This window comes from Maniola hyperantus, chromosome 9, assembly GCF_902806685.2.
Source record: "Maniola hyperantus chromosome 9, iAphHyp1.2, whole genome shotgun sequence".
Taxonomy (NCBI): Eukaryota; Metazoa; Arthropoda; class Insecta; order Lepidoptera; family Nymphalidae; genus Maniola; species Maniola hyperantus.
Window position 1 is genome coordinate 4819339 of NC_048544.1, and position 25723 is coordinate 4845061.

At 36.6% G+C, this 25723-nt stretch overlaps 3 protein-coding genes across 4 annotated transcripts in view; 1 reads left to right on the top strand and 2 right to left on the bottom strand.

The window, feature by feature from the left end:
* Window positions 1-9071, bottom strand: part of emp (epithelial membrane protein) — a 90971-nt gene extending 81900 nt beyond the window's left edge. The window contains exon 1 of the mRNA XM_034971564.2: window positions 8823-9071. The gene's annotated coding sequence lies outside the window, so the exon portion shown is untranslated. The remainder of the gene's footprint in view (window positions 1-8822) is intronic.
* Window positions 9072-13182: 4111 nt separating this feature from the next.
* On the top strand, window positions 13183-19708 carry LOC117984899 (zinc finger protein 658B-like). 2 transcript variants are annotated; one of them, XM_034971563.2, is made up of 6 exons: window positions 13183-13420; window positions 14963-15107; window positions 16323-16373; window positions 17396-17458; window positions 18002-18103; window positions 18323-19708. In XM_034971563.2, exons 1-6 carry the CDS (start codon window positions 13280-13282, stop codon window positions 19537-19539), a joined length of 1719 nt encoding a protein of 572 aa, XP_034827454.1. In that variant the 5' UTR covers window positions 13183-13279; the 3' UTR covers window positions 19540-19708. The 2 variants fall into 2 exon arrangements, with proteins under 2 accessions (XP_034827454.1, XP_069356808.1); XM_069500707.1 differs by lacking the exon at window positions 17396-17458 and having other exon boundaries at window positions 13184-13420.
* An 808-nt stretch (window positions 19709-20516) lies between these two features.
* LOC117985200 (zinc finger protein ZFP2-like) lies at window positions 20517-24754 on the bottom strand. Its single transcript, XM_034971893.2, has 7 exons — window positions 24599-24754; window positions 24093-24535; window positions 23590-23716; window positions 23462-23512; window positions 23214-23252; window positions 22714-22977; window positions 20517-22413 (listed from the first exon to the last, which is right to left on the bottom strand). Exons 2-7 carry the CDS (start codon window positions 24231-24233, stop codon window positions 20849-20851), a joined length of 2187 nt encoding a protein of 728 aa, XP_034827784.2. The 5' UTR covers window positions 24234-24535; window positions 24599-24754; the 3' UTR covers window positions 20517-20848.
* Between the last annotated feature and the right edge of the window lie 969 nt (window positions 24755-25723).

Here is a 25723-nt window from a genome sequence, read left to right on the forward strand (position 1 = left end):
ATGTCATCCATCCGCTTTCGAATACAATTTCTTCGCAGTGAAGCGCAATGCCGTCACGCGTCGCTGCCGTCCGCATGTTGTATGCCCAAGGCTTAGCTCGACGATATTGCTCACTAATACTAGCGTTAATTGCACATAAATATAAGTAACTACCCACTACTAATTCGATAATAATTGTTTCAAATAACTATGTAAGTACTGATACTAAGATGGTTATACTTGGAAGCATTTGCGTATTTTTACTATGCGAAGATAGTTTCGCACCTAAGCTTCCTTAAAATGATTGTTTCTGATGTTGTCTACTAACCTAAAGCTACGGCCACACCTGCGCGTCAGGAATGTAGGATGTGCACAGTGCACATCTGCGCCACTTTTGTAGTCGCGTAGGTGTCTACGATGTGTGCTGACGTTCCCGCTTCATAGACACTTTGGTCGCACAGGTTTTAATGATGTTTGTGTCATAATGTATACTAGAAAGTTGTTAATGTTAATAGTTTAAAGCTTCAAAAAATTTACAATATCTGAGTGAAGTGAGAGAAATACTCCGATTATAAAATTATAGAACCACACCTACGAGTAGCTTATATTGAAAACTAACAACATTTTGTAGACATTGAACTGTGAACAAGGAATAGAATCACATAATTAATTAGTTTATTTTAAATGGACTAAGATTGAATACAGATAATTTGCAAATATTAAAAATAACAGGAAATTGTCTGTTTGTAAGATCCAAGGCTTGTTAAATAACATACAAAAACTTAGAACGACAAACACTGTTTGCATTTGTACCTTTACGCCAACAAATATTTAAGAGTTAACATATTTTAAAAAAATCATAAAAGTTGATAGGTAATTTAAATATTCCATGCATGGCCTTGTTATTAATTTTATCCTTGATCGTAACAGCATCTAATAACTACTGTTATTACACAAATAGCTTTTTGTGATTGTAAGATGTAAAGTAACCGTGTAACAATAGATTTCGTATTGGATATCGCAAAACCAAAACCACATATTGTGTGGGAGCGTAATTTTGGAATACCTATTATTGTTGCTAATAAATACATGTAATTTACCTATTCTAGTACCTACAGTAGGTATAATTTGCTCGGATAATAGTTTTTGTCGTGAGATACTAATTTTTATTTTATTTTTGTTATAAAGAATATTAGCCATGTTAAATGACTAATATTCCCCTTTCCTCTCCAACTAAGCGTCAGGCTTGTGCTAGGAGTAGGTACGACAATAGTGCAACGGGCGGGATTTGAACCGTCGACCTTTCGGTTTTCAGTCCACTCCTTTACCGGTTGAGCTATTGAGGCTCTAATTACTAATTAATTAATAGGTACTTTTTTGAAGTGCATCTGTCTGTCTGTACGTTTTCACGGCCCATCCGTTTACCAATATTAACGTGGTACACAGATAGCTTGCATCCCAGAGATGTACCTACATAGGCTACGTTTTTTCCTGGATAAAATCAACGAATTTCCACGGGATTCCAAAACTCGATTTTGACGTTTGGTACATATATATAGTTGCATCTCTGTACCTACTGCTTACGACTAATACTTGCATCTTGAAGACAGAAACAAGCTTCTTTTATCCGTAAAACCTAAAAAGTTCTTATTTTAAAAACTTTAATCTACACAAACAAAGTCGCGGGCGCCAGATGAAATACTTTCTTAATATCGCTGATGAGTCGGAAAAATCGATCATAAAATCAAGACAATCGAAGTTATACTTAAAATTATTAGCAATGCATAAAGGATTACGTCTTTTTTACTAGGCCATGATCCACCTCGGTTCGCTGGGCCTTCAATCCAACATCAATAAAATGGTTATTTTAAAATTAAAAATTAGAAATCACCATGAACAATCGGTATTGGTAACACGGACGCAAGATTAGTTTCATAAAAGAATACTATTAATAAACTAAGAATTAGAACATTTCCACATTAACACGATCCGGTATCGATACCGGATGTACATTTAACTTATTTTCTAGGGTTCCATACCCAACCGTGCAAACGGAACCCTATAATACTAAAGATGAGATCTATAGAGCGCACTCTGACTTTGCTTAGACTTAAGACAGAGTTAAAACGAAGCAGATGTACCTATATCTCTCACACAAATCTGTTTCGTTTTGAATATCTATTTCCGCTATAACAACAAATACCTAAAAAAAAATTCCAAAATGGTCGCTATGAAAATTAAAAAGTGTTATTTCTTGTACGATGGTACTTCGTATGCGAGTTCGACTCGCACTTGACCGATTTTAAAATCGATTTTAGGTTCCAAAAACATTCAGACTCATACGTATGTGACAGACTGGTTTTTAAACGCTAAATCATTTTGCGGGGGATAGCTTTGCCAAAAGCGGTAACAACTAACTGCGAAAGAAGCTAAACATGCTGAATTTAGAAATAAAATTATTTCTTCTAAGTACCTATACTGTTTATTCAACGCAATTTATTCCGGGTTTCAACTCAATTCAAAACATTTCACAAGAAAGGTTTAAGTTTACTTAATTAGGTATGTATTGTAAAATAGGCTAGCGCACCATCTCCGTGCGACTGCGAAGTCAGAACGGGTCATCTATAGTCCGCGACAGGTTGAGATGGCAATCGGGGTATGAGGCGGGCAAACGCCCTGCACACCCGCACGTCACCCGCGCTCGCACACACCGGGCTAGCGCGGAAGCTGTGCGGGTGTGCGGGCGTTCCCTCCCCGATTGCCATTTAAAACCTGTCGCGTAGTATAACGCACGTAAGCAGTATAGGTATAAGTATATATACTTATGTACCTACTTGTATTTATTATCTACGTGGGCGGCTACAATAAAGTAAACGATAGGTAAGCAAGCAAATCACAGCTCGAAGTGGCATGCAAATACGTATCATTCACGGGTAGAGAAGAGTCATTTGCTGGTCAACGCAAAGGTTTTCACTGTACGATTTTCTTATGAACGTTTCAATCAACCATGTAATGTAACCTCTACGCAGAATTCACAGAAAAAGTATAAATAAATGACTCAGAAAATGACGAAAACTGAAACTTTTACACGATTGTAACCTGTAAAGGTATACCTTTCAATATTTATAACTAGCTGCCCTGGCGAACTTCGTTCCGCCTAACAGTCGACTCAAATTTTTTAAATTTGTCTCTCCGTAAGAACCATCCTCGTACTTCAAGGAATATTATTAAAAAAAGAATTAGCGAAATCGGTTCAGCTGTTCTCGAGATTTGCGATGACCAATACATTTAGTGATTCATTTAGAATATAGAGATTTATGGGATATACCTATGCACCTAAATAGCAACAAACGAATGCAGCAATGAAACGCCTAAGTATATACTTATAAGTGATCGAAGCAGAGTACAGTTTTGCTTTTGTAGGGGTATCCCAGAACTCCCAGGACACCTTACAACTTTTATGCTCCCTAAGTTATGATGGCCTAGCTGTGATGGCCTAGTGGTTAGGACGTCCGCCTTCTAATCGGAGGTCGGGGGTTCCTTTGGCCTTATTTTAGTGTTAAGTTTGAAATGTAAAATTATATTATTATCTGTAACACTGTTGATTACAAATAAATGAATGAATAAAATGTGAAAACATATTATTAGTTCCTAGTTACTTAATTTTAAGATTATTTAGATCAATTTAAAATGTTGGTTTTCCAAAGAAAATAAAAAATAAAAATGTATACTTATTAGTTAACAGTGACGATGAGACGACAAAATACCCTTCAACGCGGTCAGGTTAAAAATACATAGTAAACACACTTCGCATAAAAAAATTCATCATCATCATCATAATAAAAAAAAAAACATGAAATCATCATTCCATAAGTAATATTAAGTACTCGTAAAATGGTAGAGAGGATCGAGACCGATAATTCAACCCATTAATAAAATCAACCCATCGCCAGCCCACTATTGAGCACGGGTCTCCTCTCATAATGAGAAAGTTAAGGCCATAGTCTGCCACACTGGCCCAGTGCGGATTAGCAGCCTTCACACACCTTTTGAGAACATCATGGAGAACTCTCAGGCATGCAAGTTTCCTCACGATGTAAAAAAATACTATCACAATATTACCTACCTGCATAATATTGTGACATGCGTACGTAACGTAACGTATACGTAACGTCCACGTAACGAACTGGTTCTTTCATTATACATGTATTTAAACTCACACGTTTAAGTTAGCGTGACTCGCCATTTTACCTACTTGGTCTTCTTGTTTTCGTTTTGAGGAGTTTTTAGGAAGACAGAGGTCCGCAATTAAATACCTACTCGTAGGTACACACTACACACATACAACAAAGAACCAATTTTGCATATATTCTCCAAATCATAATTGCAAAAATGTCGGTCTGTCTGTCTGTTACCTCCTTACAGCCCATTCGCTTGATCACTTTTGACGAAATTCGGTAGATATAGCTTGCTACCCGGAGAAGTTTCCGCGAGATTTTAAAATCCTAAGTTCACGTGGGTGAAGTCGCGGGCATCAGCTAGTAGAAAATAAATAGACAAGAGAATGTTATAATGTTGCTGCCTTTTTCTTCTTATAGCTGACCCCCGCGACTTAGTCCGCATGGATTTCGGTTGTATAATCCCTTGGAAACTAAATTTCCAAAAATAAAAAGAATTTCCAAAAAGAAGAAAAGAAGAAAGATTTTTCCAAAAATAAAAAGTAGCCTATGTTACTCTCCCCACATTGACTAAATCTATTCAAAAAATCACACCGATCTGTTGGCTCCTTGCGGCGTGAATGAAACAAAAAGATAAGCATTTATAATATAGGTACGTATGAATATTGTATAGTGATAGTAAACTATTTATATAGATAGGCCTAAATACTTCTGCAAGAACTTCGAAGGAAATGAGTGCTACCACACTCGTATTTCTTTCGCAATCGACGTTGGAGCAACCGGTAGCGCGAGCGACAGTACCTACCTACCAACTGACAGTGCAGTGGAATGACAAAAATAATCTTTTCAAATTGCCCGATTTTATATTCACTTTCTTATAACACTTTAATATAAGCGGGACAAGAAAAATTGATAATGGGGAAGATAAATAATTTAACGTTTAAATGCCCTTTAAAGATTTCAACGCGCGCGAAGCTTCTCCCTAACTTGTTCCCTCAGAAAAATTATAATTACCTATATACTCAAACGATCCTATTAATAGCTTTATTTCAATTTCTAGCAGTGGAACAGACGCAGGCTAGTTTTATTTCATAACTAGACTAGATGATGCCCGCGACTTCGTCCGCGTGGATTTAGGTTTTTAAAATCCCGTAGGAACTCTTTAATTTTCCGGGATAAAAAGTAGTCTATGTCCTTCCCCAGGATATAAAGCTAACTCTGTACCAAATTTCATCAAAATCGGTTGAACGGTTGAGCCGTGAAAAGCTAGCAGACAGACAGACAGACAGACACATATTCGCATTTATAATATTAGTATGGAGGATAGTATGGATGAGAATCAACAAAATAAAGATATTTTCTAACAATAATTACTTACCAATTTTTAATTTATATAAGACAAAATCTCGTTCTCTTAGTAGAGTTCTATACGGAAGGATCTGGGAAAACGAACGCATTTTTATCTCATGAAGATTCCACTATTCTACCATCATACCTAACAATGGAAAAGGGTCACGAACTTCAGCAATGTAGAGAGAGAGAGAGTTGAAACTGACCCAAGTACCTCCCGTATTTGGGTCAGTTTCAAGCCATGATCAGTTTCACAATACGTATAAATAGATATCACTACCCATATTATAAATGCTAAAGTGTGTTTGTGTGTTGGTTTGTCCTTCAATCAAGTCGCAACGGAGCAACGGATCAACGTAATTTTTTGCATGGGAATTGTTTAAAATCTTGAGAGTGACATAGGCAACTTTTTACCCCGGAAAATCAAAGAGTTACCATGGGATTTTTAAAACCTATAACCACGCGTACGAAGTAGCGGGCATCAGCTAGTGTACTATAAATATGACTTTTTCCTATGACTCCTTGAAGTTTTTTTTATATTTCTTACACGACAGCCCAAAAAGAGGAGTGTAATGTTTTCGAGATTCAAGTATGTAGGTACCTATCCTATGTGAGTTTATGTATTCTACGTCATAACTGCTAAATGCCTGAACAGATTTGGATATATCGTTGGAATCCGCACATCATCTCGCATTTTTCAAAAGTTCTTCAGCTGGTTGGCGCCATTTTCAAATATGAAAAAAAAATGTACATTTTTCAGCAGGGCAGTCATGTTTTTTAATTTTGTTCAATATGGCTTACTCACAGGAAAAAACTGCCCATATTAATAAGCAAATGAGTTCTTCCGTCCCCACAATATGGATACGACCAATAACTACGAGTTTTAGATAAGTAATAATTTATTTCTTCAACATACAAGAACAGTGTGTATTCAAGAACCTACTTAAATAAATATATCCAAAATATACAACAGCGAAAGACAAACCAGTATTATTTGAGTAACATAATATTGAATATGATGAAACTGTGTATAATTTAAGTAATACGACCAAATGAATGTATAACCTTCGGTGTACGAAATATGCATTCCGAATATGTAGGTGAGTAGGTACGATTATAATATATACCTACATATTTAATAATGTTTATTTACTTTATATAAAAGAGAATGGGCTTTAATGTCAGTAGGTACTTATTTACCTTATAAGTCGGCACTCGAGATAGTAAGGTTTTTAACCAACTTCAAAAAAGGTGGTTCTGGTTTTGACCCTTATGTACGTACATATGTAATGTTTGTTCGCGATTTTCTCCAAAAAAAACAACCAATTTTGATGTTTTTTTCACTAATGTAATCTAAATACTTTCAGAAATGTTTTAGTATTCATATAATATTCCTAACATTCTTATGTACGGAGTTATATAATACGGAGTCGGGTCTTCTTTTTGAGACAAAAAATTTGAATTCACATATAAGTTAGCCCTTAACTGCGATCTCACCTGATGGTTAGTGATCATTATGCAGTCCAAGATGGAAGTAGGTTAATCTGGAGTGGTTAGGGGTAAGCTATTTTTTTTGGCTGAAACAATTTTTCAAATTGCCCTTGCTGGGAATCAATCCCGAGCTCTCGCTGCTATAAGACAGCTCTCCCCATTGCGCCAGGGGCGTCGCCAAAAAGTCAGGCTGACGCTCACCGGCTCTGCACTCTGCAGAAGAAGATAGAGGGGAAGAAGTAGACGTTATGCTCATCTTCCGCCATAGAAAATATATGCAGACTTGTGTCAGGACATTTGAATTGCACCTGATACCCTAACCCGGGATCCTGAAATACCTATTTCAATGACGTGTTGCTGGTTTTTTACTTTTTAGCGAGTAGGTATCCCTGGTAGAGCTAGTGAGTCCGGCACCTAAGAGAAGGTACCTGATTTTGCATTTTCTCCAGCGAAATAAAAATTGAATAGTTTGTGAGGAAGCAGATGATTGAGTTAATAAAGACACCACCCTTGTACTGGTAGATATATTATGGTACTTTTGCAGAATATTATTAAATGATGACGTTGAAATAAATTAAATTAGAATAATAGACAATAATTATAGCTGTGATAACCTAGTGGTTAGGACGTTCGCCTTCTAATCGGAGGTCGGGTAAATATCACTTGCTTTAACGGTGAAGGAAAACATCGTGAGGAAACCTGCATGCCTGAGAGTTCACCATAATGTTCTCAAAGGTGTGTGAAGTCTACCAATCCGCACATGGCCAGCGTGGTAGACTAGAGACCCATGCTCTGTAGTGAGCCAGTGATGGGTTGATCATAATGATGATGAATAGACAATTATTACATCCATATTTACTAATATTATAAATGGAAAAGTGTCTTTCTGCCTGTTACCTTTTCACAGTTCATCTACTTAACCAATTTTGACGAAATTTAGTTTAGACAGCCCGGAGATAGAATACTTTTAATCTGGGATATCACTGATTTCCCCCGGAATTTTCCAAAATCTAAATTCACGCCGATGGAGTTGCTACCATCACGTAGATTCTAGTATGTAGTATAAATGAGAAAGTGGGTCTGTCTGACTATAACCTTTTCACAGCCTTTTTACATACTTAACCTATTTTGACGAAATTTGGTACATGACATAAGTAAATTGCATATTCCGAAGACGGACTTGGCTACTTTGCACCTACTGTGAAAATTCGAAGAGTTCCCACGGATTTTTTTAAAAACCTAAATCGACGCGGACGTAGTTGCGCGTATCACATGTAATAAAACATAATAATTATACCTAATATTACAGTTACTATGGAGTTATATTAATAATTAACTACGCTATTATATTATTTAATATGGGGTTGCTGGGTTTTATATATATTAGGTATATGTTTGTTTGTTATTTCTTTGTTTAGCTTTATTGAACTAATGTAGGTACAAAACCGAAAACAAGGAAAAAAATATTTTTAACCTCATTTAGGTGTGTATTAGTATACTACATACTTGAATAGGTAGTAGCAGGTACCTGTGTCGATTTAATGGACTTGTTTTTGGGTCATCTCTTACTAACGAATTATAAAACCATTAGTCTTCACTCTTCTCGAAGCTAAAAACGACTCTAATTTATAATCCTGATGCGTTTTTAAACTAATAATAACGATATTACATAAGGAAATTGTTCTGCATTCCAGTTTATCTGAAGTTATTGCCCTAAGCTGACTAGAAAATTATAAAAATAGAAGGTAGCATAACGTGTTCTACTCGCCTACCAAGTGAAGCGTCACTATTCGCTAAAACAAAATGGGATGGTGTCTCACTTACCTCCGCAAATGACCGCAATTATTTCGAAAATATTTATGTAACAGTGTCACGTATTTTACAACTTTAAAACACAGCACAATTTTACCACAACAACCAAAATACGCGAAGAATTTTGATTGATGTCAAACGTCCCCACCGGTCGTCGGATCAAACTTTTTAAATCGGACAAATAGTTTTTCTATTTGGGTCTTTTTTGTGTCGCGATCGACGCGCGACGCGTTTTACGTCGCTCCACTGACTAACTGCTTGACCACTTTCGAATCTTGCGCCGTATTAAAACAACATACAATTAACATCAGAAAGCGTGTCAATAATTTAATACGTGGACAATAGGGCCTAATTTTGCTTGAATACTCAATTTGAAGCGGTAAATTCAACTATAATACATATAACAAATAAATAAACAATACACATACATAATCCTTACCTACTTCTATTTATATCAACCCAAGTTAACATTGTTTGGCAGAAAAAGACAGCTTTGTCGCAAGATTAAGCGACAGCCTGCAGCATTGAGTAAGATCCTAGCGTGAATCAATATCCAATCCAACATTTGTCATCCACTCATTAGTTTGGTGTTGGTATTTGCCGAATCCCGCTAATTTAGCCGTATCACAAATGTACCTATAATTTCGGCCGTGAAAGACGATCTAACGGTAATTAGCTGGTAATTAGTCAAGACCAAGCCAAAACTATACAGAAGATAGTATTTAGTGCACAAAGTGTGTGTGTGTGTGTGTGCAAAAATAGGTGCCCTCTCTATTCCCACGGCCACACTCAAACGTAGTGATTATAGAAGGAACTCTTTACTTATAGTCCAATGGGACTCGTGAGAGAGCAGCAGGCGTAGGATAGGACCACAAATCTTAGTAGGACCACACAATGGGTATAATATTTTAATACTACCTCATCATCATGATCAACCCATCGCCGGCTCACTACAGAAAACGGATCTCCTCTCAGAGTGAGAATGGTTTTGGCCATAGTCTACCACGCTGGCCATGTGTGGATTGGTAGGCTTCATACACCTTTGAGAACATTATATGGAGAACTCTTTCCTTAAAACGCACATAACTCCGAAAAGTTAGAGGTGCGTGCCCGGGATCGAACCTCCGACCTCCGATTAGAAGGCGGACGTCTTAACCACTAGGCTATCACAGCTTACATACTACCTAGTACCTAATACCTATGTAAATAAAATTCTGTAGTTTACTCGTAAAGTAATAATTTCTAAATTGTTGGAACAATTTAATTTAATTTGTTCGAACTTAGGGACTCGAACTTAGGGCTTCAATGATTCTCAACTGAATTTGCTAGCTCCGACCAACGAGGCAGACTTATATCATAATTACAACTATTTGTTTAAATCGCACTAAGCTCCGAAAAGTTAGCAGTGCATATTTGGGCCAAACTCCGAAGGCTGACGTCATAACCACTATGTAGCAGTGGCGAAGGGTGAAAATCTGAAAAAGGGAAGCCGGAAACGTACTTACCAAATCAAAGTCAAAGTCAAATGATTTATTCAAAATAGGTAATTAATAACGCTTTTTGATGGTCAGATGTTGGATTTCTAAGATATAGTGGTGATAATTACGCAAACTTAAAACTAAAGCTACGAGGGTTCCAAACGCGCCCAGGTCTGAGAAGAGCCCACAACAAACTCAGCCGGGTATTCTTTTTATTATCACCACTTTACAAAATTATTGAAACTTATTAGAACTATCACAATCCGTTAAGCAACTCATTCCCAAGCTTGCTTATCATTTAAATAATCCTTTACATTGTAATAGGATTTTTCAATTAGTTTACGTTTTATGAAAACCTTGAACTTGTTGAGAGACATCTCCATTATGTCTTCTGGAAGCTTATTATAAAAACTTATAGATTTTCCAATAAATGAATTGCTAACTTTACTTAGCCTGGAGGTGGGAATTACAAGTTTATTTTTATTTCTAGTATTTACATTATGACAGTCACTTTTTTTCTTGAACGTATTTATGTTTTTATGGACGTACAATAAATTTTCATAAATATATTGATTATGCACTGTCATAATTTTAACTTCTCTAAATTTAGTTCTCAGTGACTCTCGTGGTCCCATACTATATATGGCTCGAACAGCCCTTTTCTGCAGCACAAAAATAGAATTAATATCAGCAGCACTACCCCATAATAATATACCATAATATGACATAATGCTGTGAAAGTAACTAAAATATACTAGTCTCGCCGTTTCTATGTCTGTCAACTGGCGAATCTTTTTTACCGCATATGCGGCAGAACTAAGTCTGTTCGATAAGTTATTTATATGAGAGCCCCATTGAAGTTTTGCATCTAACGTTATTCCTAGGAAAACAGCGGTATCCACTAGATCCAATTCCTCATTATTAAGTTGCACAGTGGTTTTCGCCTGGTTAACATTTGGTAGTGTGAATTTATACACTTTGTCTTTTTCCCGTTGAGAAGCAGGTTATTAGCTTCGAACCACTGTACTACCTTGGTGATAGAATTGTTTACTTCATCAAAAGTTGTTAAATATCGATTGATTTTAAATAAAAGTGATGTATCATCAGCAAACAAGACTATCCCGTAATTGTCCTTAGCGAGGTAAGGAAGGTCATTTATGTAAATGAGGAACAGAAAAGGTCCCAAAATAGAACCTTGTGGGACCCCTATTTTTACAACGGATCCGGGAGATCGTTTTCCATTCACGTCTACCTTTTGTATTCTATTATTTAGGTAAGAACTCATCAATTCCAATGCTGCAATTGGCGATTGTCTAAAACCTGCATCAATCATTATTACAATCTAAATTGTTCTGATTGGCTGAATTTGTGCGATTCTTATTGCAACAATGCATTGTGGCCAATAGTGAGCGAGCATTAACCAATCAGAGATGATTGCGATCGTGACATTGTAGCTGTCAAACAACCGCGGCAGAGCCACTATTTCCCTAATAAAGTGACAGTATCGATGAAACGTTTCATCAATTCGCGATTGTGGCCCACTTTCGTGTGCACACTTCCTATTATGCGCTTCGTATGATTTAGAAAGAAAAACCTCGATCCTTGAATTTCCAAATTCATGCATTAACGAACAACTGCGAATGTGTTTACTGTTTTTCCGTCTTTACGTGCTTTTTGGCAGAATTTACTAAGTTATTAATATCAGTGAAACCAGTACGACTCCAAACTGAATTCGATTCCGAAAATAAAATACATGGGAAACAAAACATTTTATTCAGTTTACAACTGCCAGTCAAGGTATATTTATCATAAAGAGATTTATGGAAATGTTTAAGGAATCCGTCCCGCCTCTTGTAATCGATAATCGTAAAATGACTTTCGTTAAAAAAATCGATTTTGAAAAAAAACGATTTTGATACCTTTTCGATAGTTGGAATTTTATATTGATACTTATATCGAAAAATTTAATATCGATGTACCGATATTTTTTCGACAAAATATCGGTACATCGATTTTTAGTGACGTCAGCACTAGACGGAAGTTTCCTGCTGATGGTATATTTTTATTTCGGATGACCTCATTTCGATGTTAATAAGACATGGTTCCAGCGCAATAGCAATTTGCGGGACTTCCTTTTTTCTGGTTGGTCCTTGGGTCCTGGGGCTTTCACTCACAATTACAGGTTCCAGTACATTATATGTACTGGAACCACATTCCACAGATGTATAGGTAGAGGGGGATTCATTCACATTCAATCATTTAATACAAGATTCAAAATATAGTCCTTGTTCTGAGAATGGTATGGTCTATGGCCGTGGTCGTCAAACTGCGGCCCCCGGGCCGCATGCGGCCCGCCGCTGGTATTTGTGCGGCCCGCGGCATACCAAATAATTTTACAAAAAATACTAATTATACCTACGATTAAGTATCGCAATCAACATTTTTAAAAAAAATATCGCAATCGCCTTCCAGTCATTTAAAAGACACCATGAGGATTTCACGTAGTCCCAAAGACGCGAACATAGCAGAAATTGTAAAAAAATGCAACATAATTCGTGAATTGTAAACTTTTTTATTTATTACTTAAGTGCCTAACTACCTTAAAATAAAATGTGTTTTTCTTTGTACCTAACCAAAATCTCAAATAAACATTTTTGTTTTTATTTACCTACATTCACTTGCACCCGCGTTGCTAGTCTTCACATAGGTAATTACAATTCACAAGTGTACGGCCCTCAGTACTATCTCACATTGTCCTATGTGGCCCTTGACCAAAAAAGTGTGACGACCACTGGTCTATGGTATATAGATTACAGCATTACAGTGATCTGTGATTTGTTCTGAGGGATTCATGGATTTAGCTTTTTTTCCGGTCGGTGATTATATTCTGTGTTCATCTTAGAGTATGTGACTATGTGTTCATGGGTTCAATGGGTTGTTGTGTTTACTTTTCATACTTTTCAACAAAATAATATTGGCAAAGCATGAAAAATGTCTGAATTGTTCAATAACAGCGGCATTTGTCGCTGTTGCCATGCACAAGGCAGTTTCAAAAGCTTAAACCATACATATATCTTCGAAGGGCGCCAAGAGATATATTCAAATATGTTACTACAAACATTTAACATAGAAGTAAGTAATTATGTACGAATTCTAAAGCAATAAGTTATTCATACAAAAGAAGTTAAATGTTTGAAACACGGAGCGTGCTAAGTATGTTAAAAATAACAGTTATAACTTATAGTGAATTCTTTAAGGTTTAATGTTGTTATCATGACAAGCAAAAGGTCCACGTTTGCAGCCCTTTTAAGCAGAATAATTAAGTCTAACGAAATTGCATATTGGTTAATGAATCGTTCGAAGAAGATCCCTAGCTTAGAAAATCTGTATTCCAATTAGGTAGGTACATTTGCACAAATTTTATAATCTGACTGCCCTTGTAGTATGGTAATTAACTAGCTTTTGCCCGCGACTTCGTCCGCGTGATATAAATTATAGCCTGTAGCACTAAGGGGTAATATACCTAGCTATCTATCTTTGAAATGTTAATGTTCAAAATCGGATCATTAGTTCCAGAGCTATTCCCTCTACATATTGTACAAGCTCACAAAATAACAAGCACTTTTTTATAATATAAGTATACACTATATTATATTCAACTATAAGTATGAAAACGAACCGTTTAGTCATAAAAAATACCACTCTTCAATAACTCACGTGATCAGGGAGTTACCTATACTGTAGAAGAAGAATCTGGGAGGCACCACATTACTGGTATTACATTTGGCAAATAAAATATTTATTATTATTACCATCGCAAGAAAAGTTCTATCATCATGTGATTAATAGGTATGCAGCAATGGAGAATAAAACAGAGTGAGGGAGATCCATTTATTGCCTGCTTGTGATAGGTATACTGTTAATCCATACAAATAACATGCAAAGGTGTCTACCTGTCTGTGTGTCTGCTACCTTTCCATGGTTCAACAGTTCAACCGATTTTGATTAAATTTGGTACAGAGCTAGCTTACGTCCCAGGGAAGGACATGGGCTACTTTTATCAGAAAATCAAAAAGTTCCTGTGGGATTTTAAATATCTTAAATCTACGCTAACGAAGTCGCGGGCATCATCCAGTTATATTATGTATATTTTTAAGCAATTAAATATCACTTGCTTTAATGGTGAAGGAAAACCTTTATGCCTGACAGTTTTCTGTTATGTTTTCCAGAAAGTGTGAAGTCTGTTGACCTGCTTTTGGCCAGTGTGGTGGATGTTCTTATTTAGAGACCTGTGCTCAGTAGCAACATTAACGTTAGGTTGAGATGACAATGAAATCTATTTTATTTATTTTATTTTTCATGTACCGAAATTGTAGTTACATATTAGTAATTTTAGTTACATTGGAAATGCTTAGAGATTTCTTCCAGCTTCCCATTCAAAGTTCTGAGTAAGGCGTATTAAAAAGTGGAATAGGTACGGTACTAGAATAATAATAAAATGAATACCAGAATCCTGAGTTAATATACCTAATACACAAAAGATATATGTATATATCATGTCTATGGTATCTAATATCTTATAACAAATACCTAAATAAAATACTTATATTATACAATAATAATATAATAAGTAATTATATGCATAATATACTATATGTAAAATCTATGTTTCAGATAAAACCTGGGCCAACAGTGCTGGACGTGTATTCTATATGTGAAACATGTATCCCGAGGCTGCGGGACGCGGAACAGTTTAGACACCAAGTAGTTAGCTGTGAACAGCTATTCTATCAGTATTATAATATACATTTGAATAGAGGTAAATACTGATAAAAACCCATAAATAATTTACTACACATGTTCTATTTCACTAAGGAAGTTTGTCTATGTTTGTGTGAGTGCACACATACACTTGTTGTACAGTACGCGGCAGAGAGTTATATACATCAGCCTTTAGAATGATATTTCGGTTTTGTAGAGCGTTCTTACTTACGTTTTGTCGGTCTCAACGACAGAGAGGACTCTCTACAAATCTGCTATCTCTTTTTAAAGGTCGATGTACATTACTTTCTGCCGCGTACTGTAGTGTGCGTGGCGCTCAGTTGTGGCTCAGGTTCGTCTGCGACGCAGTTAACGTTACGCACACAAATGAGTTACCGTTTATTGGTACACTACACTCACTACTACAACCAAGGCTGAGCGATCATTGTGAAGTAGAACATCTATATCAACCAGTACAGCACGCAGCAAAAAGTAATGTACAGTACGCGGCCGAAAGTAATGTACATCGGCCGTTAGAATGACAATTCGGCTTTATAGAGCGTTCTCTCTGTCACTCATACCTATATGACGTTTGGTCGGTCTCAACGACAGAGAGTGCTCTACAAATTTGCTAGCTCCTTCTAAAGGTCGATGTACATTACTTTCGGCCGCGTACTGTACATCTGCCTTTACAATGACATTTTGGCTTTGTAGAGCGTTCGTTGTCTCTGTCACTTTTTTTTTTTTTTTTTAATTATTCATTATAGGTGTACGCTTGACCACAATCACACCTGATGGGAAGTGATGATGTGGCCTAAGATGGGACGCGTTTACCTAGAAGATGCCTATTCACTCTTGTTTTAAAGATACCCGGGTTCTAATTGGTAGGAAACACATATCGCGGAAGAGTATTCCAAACCTGAGCCATATGTATGAGGAATGATGACGCAAAACGTTTCGTGCGTGTAGATGGAATGTCGACGACATAAGGATGGAAACTCGCCCGACGAATCATACCTATATGACGTTTTATCGGTCCAACGACAGAGGCAACGCTCTACAAATCTGCTATCTCATAAAGGTTGATGTACATTACTTTCTGCCGTGTACTGTACAGTAGTGGGCCGGCGATGCGATGGGTTGATGGTTGATCATGATGATGTTTGTTTTAGCCACCTTAAAATCATTTCAAATTGCTTGTTAAATAAATAAAACTAAGTAAAATATTCGATTTCTGAAATAGAAGTTACTATAAACATTCCTTATTTTTCAGGAATAGAATCCTATGATAAGGAAATAAAGGAAGAAGTAGAGGAAAAAGATGGTGAGTTAAATAAAGAAGATAAAATTTCTGCAAAATTCTAATTATATGACTTCGTTTTTTAAATCTTTATGAACGATGTGACTTTGTTGTTGTTGTGGTTTTAAATGACCTTCTTCCTTGCCTAATCCCACGCTACGTGGGGTCGGCACAACATGTCTTTAGAATGACAAAATGTCATTGTCAAGCGTTGTCTCTGTCACTCATACCTATATGACGTTTTGTCGGTCCAACGACAGAGCCAGAGTTCAACGCTCGCACAACGCTCTACAAATCTGCTATCTCCTAAAGGTTTTTTAAATGACCGATTCAATTACCTATATTATCTTTTTAGTCTTTTTCTCCTTAGTGAGGTAAACAAACCGATTCTCTCAGAAACTCGTGACCCACGCGCTTTACTTGGCGTCCCTATACAAGAGACCTATGTCCAGCAGTGGAAGTCTGTCGGTTGATATCGATGATGATATCAATTTCAATGATAAGTCAAAGGATCATTAGGGTAACTGTCTGTCTAAGCTCAACTTTATGTACAGTACGCGGCAGAAAGTAATATACACGGGCCTTTAGAATGACATTTCAGCGTAGATCGTTGTCCCTGTCACTCATACGTATGTCGTTTTGTCGGTCTCAATGACAGGGACAGCGCTCTACAAATCTGCTATCTCCTTCTAAATGTGGATGTACATTACTTTCTGCCGCGTGTACTGTACATAAAGTTGAGCTTAGATTGACAGTTACCCTAATGATTCTTATTTCTTACCATGGACATACAATTACAATTAAACGGATACAAATGAAAAATTGAACTTTAGAATGTCTTCAGAATTCCCAGTCTTATAAGTCCTGCAAATTGCTTTTGCGCTGGAACCATGTCTCATTAACATTGAAATGACGTCATTTTGACGTCAGTTGAAATAAAAATATACCATCAGCTCGAAACTTCAGTCTAGTGCTGACGTCACTAAAATGGCGGCCAAGCGCATTAGCAATTTGCGGGACTTATAACGGTAGATATACGTTTTCAGAAAAGAAGCAAGAAGATTTGAGCATTGAACAAGACTGCAGTGTTCAAAAATTTGATGATGATGGTACGTCATTTTTTAAATACGCTTACCAACAACAGTCTTTATCTTCTTCTTCTTCTAAATATATAAAAGGAAAAGGTGACTGACTGACTGATCTATCAACGCACAGCTCAAACTACTGGACGGATCGGACTGAGATTTGGCATGCAGATAGCTATTATGACGTATGCATCTGCTAAGAAAGACAAAATCCGTTTTACGAACTTGTTATTTCCGGCACCGCGGTCTTGCGCCGCCGGAACCCGGTAGCGACTCTTTTGATGTCGTTTGTCTGCCTAGTGGGGGGTTCTGTTAACTTTGTGCTTTCCGGTGCGAGGTTGCCATTCAACCACCTTGGGACCCCAACGTCTTTTTTTTATTAATTATAGGCGCACGCTTGACCACGATCACACCTAATGGGAAGTGATTATGTGGCCTAAGATGGGACGCGTTTGCCTAGAAGGTGCCTATTCGAACTAGTGTTTACAACTATGTGCTCTGCCCATTGCCACTTCAGCTATAGTTTCAAGACGATAGTATAGTTAAAAACCCTACATACCTTTTCAGGTGTTTCCCATACAGAGACTTTTGAGACAGAGGATGACGACCAACCTCTGTCTACCCTCCAAAGTCAGTACAAACCGAACGACCTCTGGGAATCATGTGACGGTTAGTAATTATTATTAGTAGCTGATACAGTACAATAGCTACATCACCCTCATCATGATCAACCAAACGGGTCTCCTCAGAATGTAAAGGGTTTACACCATAGCTTGCCACGCTGGCCCAGAGCGGATTAGTCTCTGTAGACTTACCTACCTGTAAATGTTTATTTGAATAAAAATATTTCTGTTCTCTACTATTCATTAAAATATTTTTTATTCTCAGACGTAAACTCCAAACCGACACGCAGAAAAAAAAGCAAGGAGTTCAGCTGCGAAATATGTAAAAAGAAGTTCTCCTATAACGGATCACTGGAAGTACACATGCGGACGCACAGCGCAGAGAAGACCTACCTCTGTCGCATATGCAACACTAGATATACACTAAACAAGGAACTAATTAACCATATCAACACAACACATTCCGTCAACGGCATATTCTGTTGCACGTATTGTTCGAAAAGTTTCGAAAAAGCACGCCTTTTGAAAAACCATCTAACTACCCACTTTGGAGAAGAAAAGTTCAAGTGCAGCCATTGCAACAAGGAATTTCAACGGAAGAAAGGCCTCAAAGAGCACATGAAAACTCACACAGGCGAAAAAAATTTCTCATGCACAATTTGTAACAAATCCTTTGGCCACAATCAAACATTAAAGTCCCATATATTGACTCACACAGGAGAGCGGCCGTATGTTTGTGACGTATGCGGTCGAAGATTCCCTCAACGCACACATTTGAAGCGGCACATATTCATAATACATACTGGAGTAAAACCGCATAGTTGTAAAGTGTGTAGCAAACAGTTTTCCAGCAAAAGTTATCTATCAATACACGAAAGGCAACATACTGGGGAAAGACCGTACGCTTGCGAGGTGTGTAAGAAAGATTTCACGGCGTACACCACCCTAAAAGTCCATATGCGAGTTCATACCGGAATAAAACCGTATATATGCTCGTTCTGTGATAGACAGTTCGCTCAGATGGCCAGTTTTAAACTCCACGAAAGAACCCATACCGGTGAGCGACCGTTCTCTTGTAAAGTGTGTAAAAAAGCGTTTTCAGATAACGGTTATCTGAAAATACATATGCGCGTGCACACGGGGGAAAAACCGTTCAATTGCGAGGTTTGCAAACGGTCCTTTAGAGAGACTGGGCAGTTGAAACGTCATATGCGGGTACATACCGGTATCAAACCATACACCTGTAAGATATGCAATAAACAAATCGGTAATTTGTCCAAACATATGCGCGTACATTCCGACGAGAGACCGTTTAATTGTAACGTGTGTAATAAACAGTTTTCGATCAACGGGAACTTGAAATTGCATATGCGTATTCACACCGGTGAAAGGCCGTTTAGTTGCAATATGTGCAATAGTCATTTTACACAGAGCAGCGGATTGAAAAGACATAGGTGTACTCATATAGGTAAAGCTGAATGACAAGTGGTACAATGCATGAAGCTACGGACGCATTAGGTACCTACTGTGTTGCAACCATTGACAATAAGATTCATTTAATAAAGTTGCAATGAAATCTGGCACCACGATAGGACTTTAAGTTTACAGTTTCAGAAATGCAAACTTCTACAATTTTTAAGGAAAAAGAAAGTATATTGCGTACATTTTGAGAACTCACTCGCCATTTTTGCTCTGTGTCAAATTGTTCTCGTACAGGTATCAAAAGTACGATTTTGGACCATTCTAAAGGTAAATCGTTTTTTTTTGACACGGCAGTTGAGAGAAAATGGCGGGTGAGTTCTTTTAAATTGTGTTCGCTTTCTAAATCAGTCAGCTTTTATGGAGTTTCAGGGGTGTACACTGGTAAAGTAGCCGTCAAGGAAACCACATAAGTAGTACTTAGTTATTTATTACATAGAGAGACAAGTTTTATTTATATTGTACTTAATTTATTTTATTTTATACCTAGTTAGATCAGATAAAACTGTATTTTTTACATTTTGTTTTATTTATGTATTGTACTATCTAGAGCAAATTAAAGACTTAATATAATATTATGTGCGTACATTTCATTTTTAGTGTATGTACCTCAAAAGGAAAAAGGAACCCTTATGGTCAGCGCACACTGAAGGACGGGACGGCTTATCAATTGAATTTAATATTTATCTTTATTTGAAATAAAGTATATATTTCAATGCTCGGTGATTGAACTCGCGATCGAGCATCGCGGCGCAGTTTTCGGAGCACCAAGCATTGAAATATAGGGGGAGTGAAGGATTGACACGATTTTCAAAACATGCCATATTTAGGTGTTATACCATTAATTAATCTGAATGACAAGAATTTCATGGAAAAGATGGGTTCTTTATTTCATAACAGTAAAAAGTGACCTAAAAAATCTGGAAAGTGGGTGAAAGAAAGTGAAAATGCCTGACGCGCTGCAGTATACCTCGGTCCTCGGCAACCTCATAAGGATGCGGTATGCGTTAGTATTTACACTGTCCAAGTGTGGATTGGCAGATTTCACCACATCTTGAGAACATATGGAGAACTCTCAGGCATGCAGGTTTCCTCACGATTTCTTCAGCGTTAAAACATTGTATTTCATATTTAATTGCTTAAAGCACATAACTCTGAAAAGTTAGAGGTGCATATACCCTGGATCAAACGCCCAACCTACCGAATAAGCGGCGGACGACTTCACCTATCACGGCGTTAGTGCAGAAGCTCAACTGGAGGCGGAAGCGGAATATAGAATCGGAGAAATTGAGGCAAGAACCACTTATGCCACTCAAAAAGACGCCATGGAGGAACATTTTGATATCACTATACCTAACTTGTTTTCATCTTCCTGCTCTACTTTGAACTGTGAATGTGTGTTGTGAATCTTCAATTTATGCATTTGTAAACTTTTCGCTTTTACATACTTTTTATCGCACAGGTCACAATCGTGAGTTATACCACAATGAATTTCTCTGAAGTGCCGATTCAAGGCACTAGTTTCGGAATATGATCTTGGGCAGAGGCTGCACAGAAGGGACCTGTCTGTATGTGTCTTCATATGTTTCTCCATATCACGTACGGACATTTTGCACAAATTGCACTTCATTTTCACTTCATTACACTGAAGAGGTTTATTTGGGTCGTGGATGGTTTTCATATGTTTATTCAACTGGCCTTTGTCACTGAATTTTTTAAGGCATATTTCGCATGGGAATTTTTTCGCTTTACCCTCATGGGCGTTCATATGGCGGTTTAGAGAAAATGTACATGTGAAGTCTTGGTCGCAATAATCGCAATGGTAAGGTTTAGGAGCTATGTGTGTCCTGGTGTGAGAAGTAAAAGTTTTCCGACTATTATAATGTTTACCGCAGATTTTACACTCATAAGTGATTTTAGAATGTTGCCTATCTGTATGCTCACTTAAACGAGAAGAGCACGCGTACGCTTCGTCACAAAGTTGACATTTATACGGACGCTCACCAGTGTGTTTTCTTAAATGTATTCTTAAAGTTTTAATTGTAGAGTATGTTTTGGGACACTGGTCGCATTTGAACAGTCTCAGTTTCTCGTGGACGTTACGGACGTGTATTTTCAAATTGGTTATGTCGTTGAACGAGTGTCCACATAAGTCGCACATGAATTTCTTATTTGTACCCAAATGGACCGCAATATGTTTTCTCAATGCGGATTTATATAGAAAATCTTTATTACACATATCACATGTAAACACCACTTCTTTTGTGTGCGTGTTTCTATGTGATATCATAGTCATTCGTTGCGGATATCTTTTGCCACAGATATCACATTCGAAAATTTCATCTCTATGTGTAGATTTGTGTATTGTTATTGCTTCTTTTGTATTGAAGTTTTTTTTACAAATTCGACAATGAAATAAATAATGCTGTCTCCTTAAGTGTTCTCTTAGGATTCCCAAAGTTTTGAAGCTACTCTTGCAAGTTTGGCAAACATACACTTTGGGATTACCTAAATTCATGTGGAAAGGGGTTAAATTAATAGTGGTAGCTGAGTCTAATGAGGACTTTAGATTCGATTTTTCTTTTGCTACGTTCTTCTGTTTAATCTTCGCCTTTGATACATCTGATGTTTGTTTTATAAAACTTTTCTTTTGAATTTTTGATTTAGTGTTAACTGTTTGTTCTTTTTCTAAGCAGACATTGTGTTGAATTTCAGTATTTGCTATACTGGTTTGTTGATTTTGCAAACATTCATTTAGCTGATACTCAGTGATTATTATTTTCTCTTCGCTATTGCCTATATAGTCATAATTTGATATGTCTACATCTACATATTCCACCTTTGTATCTTCATCATCCGGACTATCGTCGCTAAGATCTGAAAATAAATGATTGTCTATCAGTTTACAGTTATGACGTTAACAATATACCTATTAATGTTATTAATCTCAATCATGGGTCATCAATCATTGCTATGATCTCAATTGTTGTGCTTGACTAAATTTACAGTATTCTCGCTGCAACATAGCATTTTAGCCAATAGTAAGAGAATGTCGGCCAATCACAGGTGATTGCGATCGTCATACTGTAGCTAACACTCCCCAGTAAAACAAAGCACAAAGCAAAATTTTATTCCTTATACTAGAACAGTCTGATTTCCGTAGTTTCAAAAGGTTACCTGGTTCATATGATTTTTCCTTTACTACATTCTTCTGTCTAATCTTCATGTTTGAGACACCTGATGTTCCCTTTTCTATACAGACATTTCGTTGAATCTCAGTATTTGCTGAATGGGATTGTTGTTTTGCCAAACACTCATTTAACTTACACTCAGTTTTTATAGTTTTGTCTTCGTTAATGTCTATATAGTCATGAATAGATACTTCTACATGTGCATAATCCGCATTTGTATCTTCATTATCTTGAATATCGTCGCCAAGATCTGAAAATGAATTGTCTATCAGTTATGATGTTCACAATATGTTAATGTACATCTATCATATTATTATGGCTTTTTCAGTTTATACAAATTTGGATTTTTCGGGCCAGCGGTATTGCAAAGTAGTGAAAATAACATCGCTTGGCTCAAATTTCAGGCAGGCCTGGACGAACGGCTTGCAGTATCTAGCAACTCCAAGTCCGTGGATACAACTTTAGATGATAAATTATGCAACTTACCTTCTTTTATGTTGATATCAGGTATTATCATCTTATCACCTGTAACAGTTATTATTTTAAGGTATTGAATAACTTTAGGTAAGTTAAATAGGTAATGAAGAAATTATTAACAGTAATACATTTATTAGCATTTGCATTTATGTACAAAAACAAAATAACGATCAACTTGAGACCCTCAGTGCATCACAAAACAAAAGAATATTTATAAATATTATATCAGATTATAAGTAAACATTTTGTATACATACTACATGGTGCATGTTCTATTTTTATTATTTCTGATTGTGGTGCCATCTCATCTGCAACAGAATATTACAAATAATGGTCAATAGTGGTCAGGCGATGAGTTGGGATGACGAACGAGCAAAATACTTACTTTTGCAATCATCTTCAATCTTCATTTCACATTCTTGAACTTGTCTCTTGAATTGTAATGCTTGTCTTAACTTTATTATACAGACATCACATATTGAGTAGCTCAACTCTATAGATGGTTGCTGTAACTGAAATAAAATCCACAATATTGTAAATGGGAAAGTGTTCTGTCTTGCCTTTCTGTGTGGCCTTTTTATGGACCATCCGTTATAAACCGATTTTGGTTCAGAGTTCCAGACCAGACCTGAGACAATTTGCAGAAATTTTAAATTCTCTAATTGCCCCTGCCGGTAATCAAATCCGGGATCTCCCACTATAAGACCACAGAGGTCACCAAAAATAATTTCGAATAATAAGCAGACCCAGACACTGGAAAGTGGAAAACCCTTCCAAGTTAGCCCACTTCCATTTTAGACAGGTGAGATCACAGTCAAGGACTAACTTGTATCTAAATAAAAAATAAACAGTGCAAGAGCAAAGATTAATGATAACAAATACACTCACTAGTATTCCAAAAGTTTCATGCAGCATATTTGCATATACTTCCACTTGTCCCATAAAACTATAACATAGATTCAGACTCTTAAAGCAGCCGTCTGAGTGGCAACACCTACATAGTGCACTTAAGTTAAATATTTCAGACATTTTCTGTAAGTTGTTACAAAGTAACAATCAACATTTGTGTGTATGTCAAGTCATTTACTATTTTATCTTGTAAGTAAATTTTAATATGAATTTTCAGATATTTTCATGAAGAAGCTTTGTGTTATTCTGAGCATTCACATTTTAATCAATAGATAAGTTCATCCATAGGTCCAGTCTGCTAGTTGAATATCTACTAAATACTGTAAATACTTTAGTAATATTCACTGTGCTTTCATTTTTGTTTGTCAGCTTGGTATCTTCAGTTTACTAGTTATCTTATAAAGATTGCTTGAGGGTGCAATCTGAAAAATGTATAATTTATATCAGAATAGAAATCATATAGAAATAACAAAAAGACTACGCACCTTTCAACACAGAGGCTGGTATATATTTAGTGTGTTTGTGTTATCTAATTATCTATGTAGGTACTTTGTAAATGTTTTAATATCCTTTCAAGCAAGTTGATTTGAATTTGACATACATATTATTATGATAATTTCTTTTTAGTGTCAATATTTTTTAAACTGTAGGGCGATTGTCTAAAACCTGCATCAATCATTATTACAATCTCAATTGTTCTGATTGGCTGAATTTGTGCGATTCTTGTTACAACAATGCATTGTGGCCAATAGTGAGCGAGCATTAACCAATCAGAGATGATTGCGATCGTGACATTGTAGCTGTCAAACAACCGCGATAGGGCCACTGGTTTTACGGCTCTGGCTTCAAAAAAGCCAGAAGGCTTTTATGATTTTTTGACAATTAAAAATGGTATTGCCACATTCGAGTTTGGTTTTACCCTAGTTTCTGTAGGAATTCGCCCTAAATTTGCCTAAAATCTTTCAAATTACTTTATTTTTGTTAAATTTAAACTTTAAAGTGATTTAACTACAAACTCACGGTTTCGGATTTATTCATGCTATAGGACCTACCTACCAAGTTTCATGATTCTAGGTCAACAACGGGAAGTACCCTGTAGGTTTTCTTGACACGACGACGAACAGACAAACAGACAATAAAGTGATCCTATAAGGGTTCCGTTTTTCCTTTTTAGGTATGGAACCATAAAAATGCTAAAGTTTACGTTGTTTGAGTGTAAAAATATACGAGACTTTTACCTTAAATTCCCCTTATATTATCCCTAATCTAAATCAAATGCCTAAAACCGTAGCTAATAAGTATTAGTTGTTTCGTCTTAAAATAGGGCGAAATCCGTAAAAGTGGAAACACTAAATTAAAGTGGCACATGACGTTGTCAAAATGACATATCCTTTTTTCTGGATTTACGGCTCTGGATTCTAGCAATCTTTGAATGTTATTTTTTAACTAGCTTTACGACTCTGGATTCTATCTTTTTACTCCTTTGTATTTCGTTTTCTACACGATACAAAAACAAGACAAAGCCAATAAACATAACGTCCCAAAAGCTATTACGCACAGTCATGATAGTTGCCTGGCAACTCAGTCGACAGAATCTGTAATTTATATGG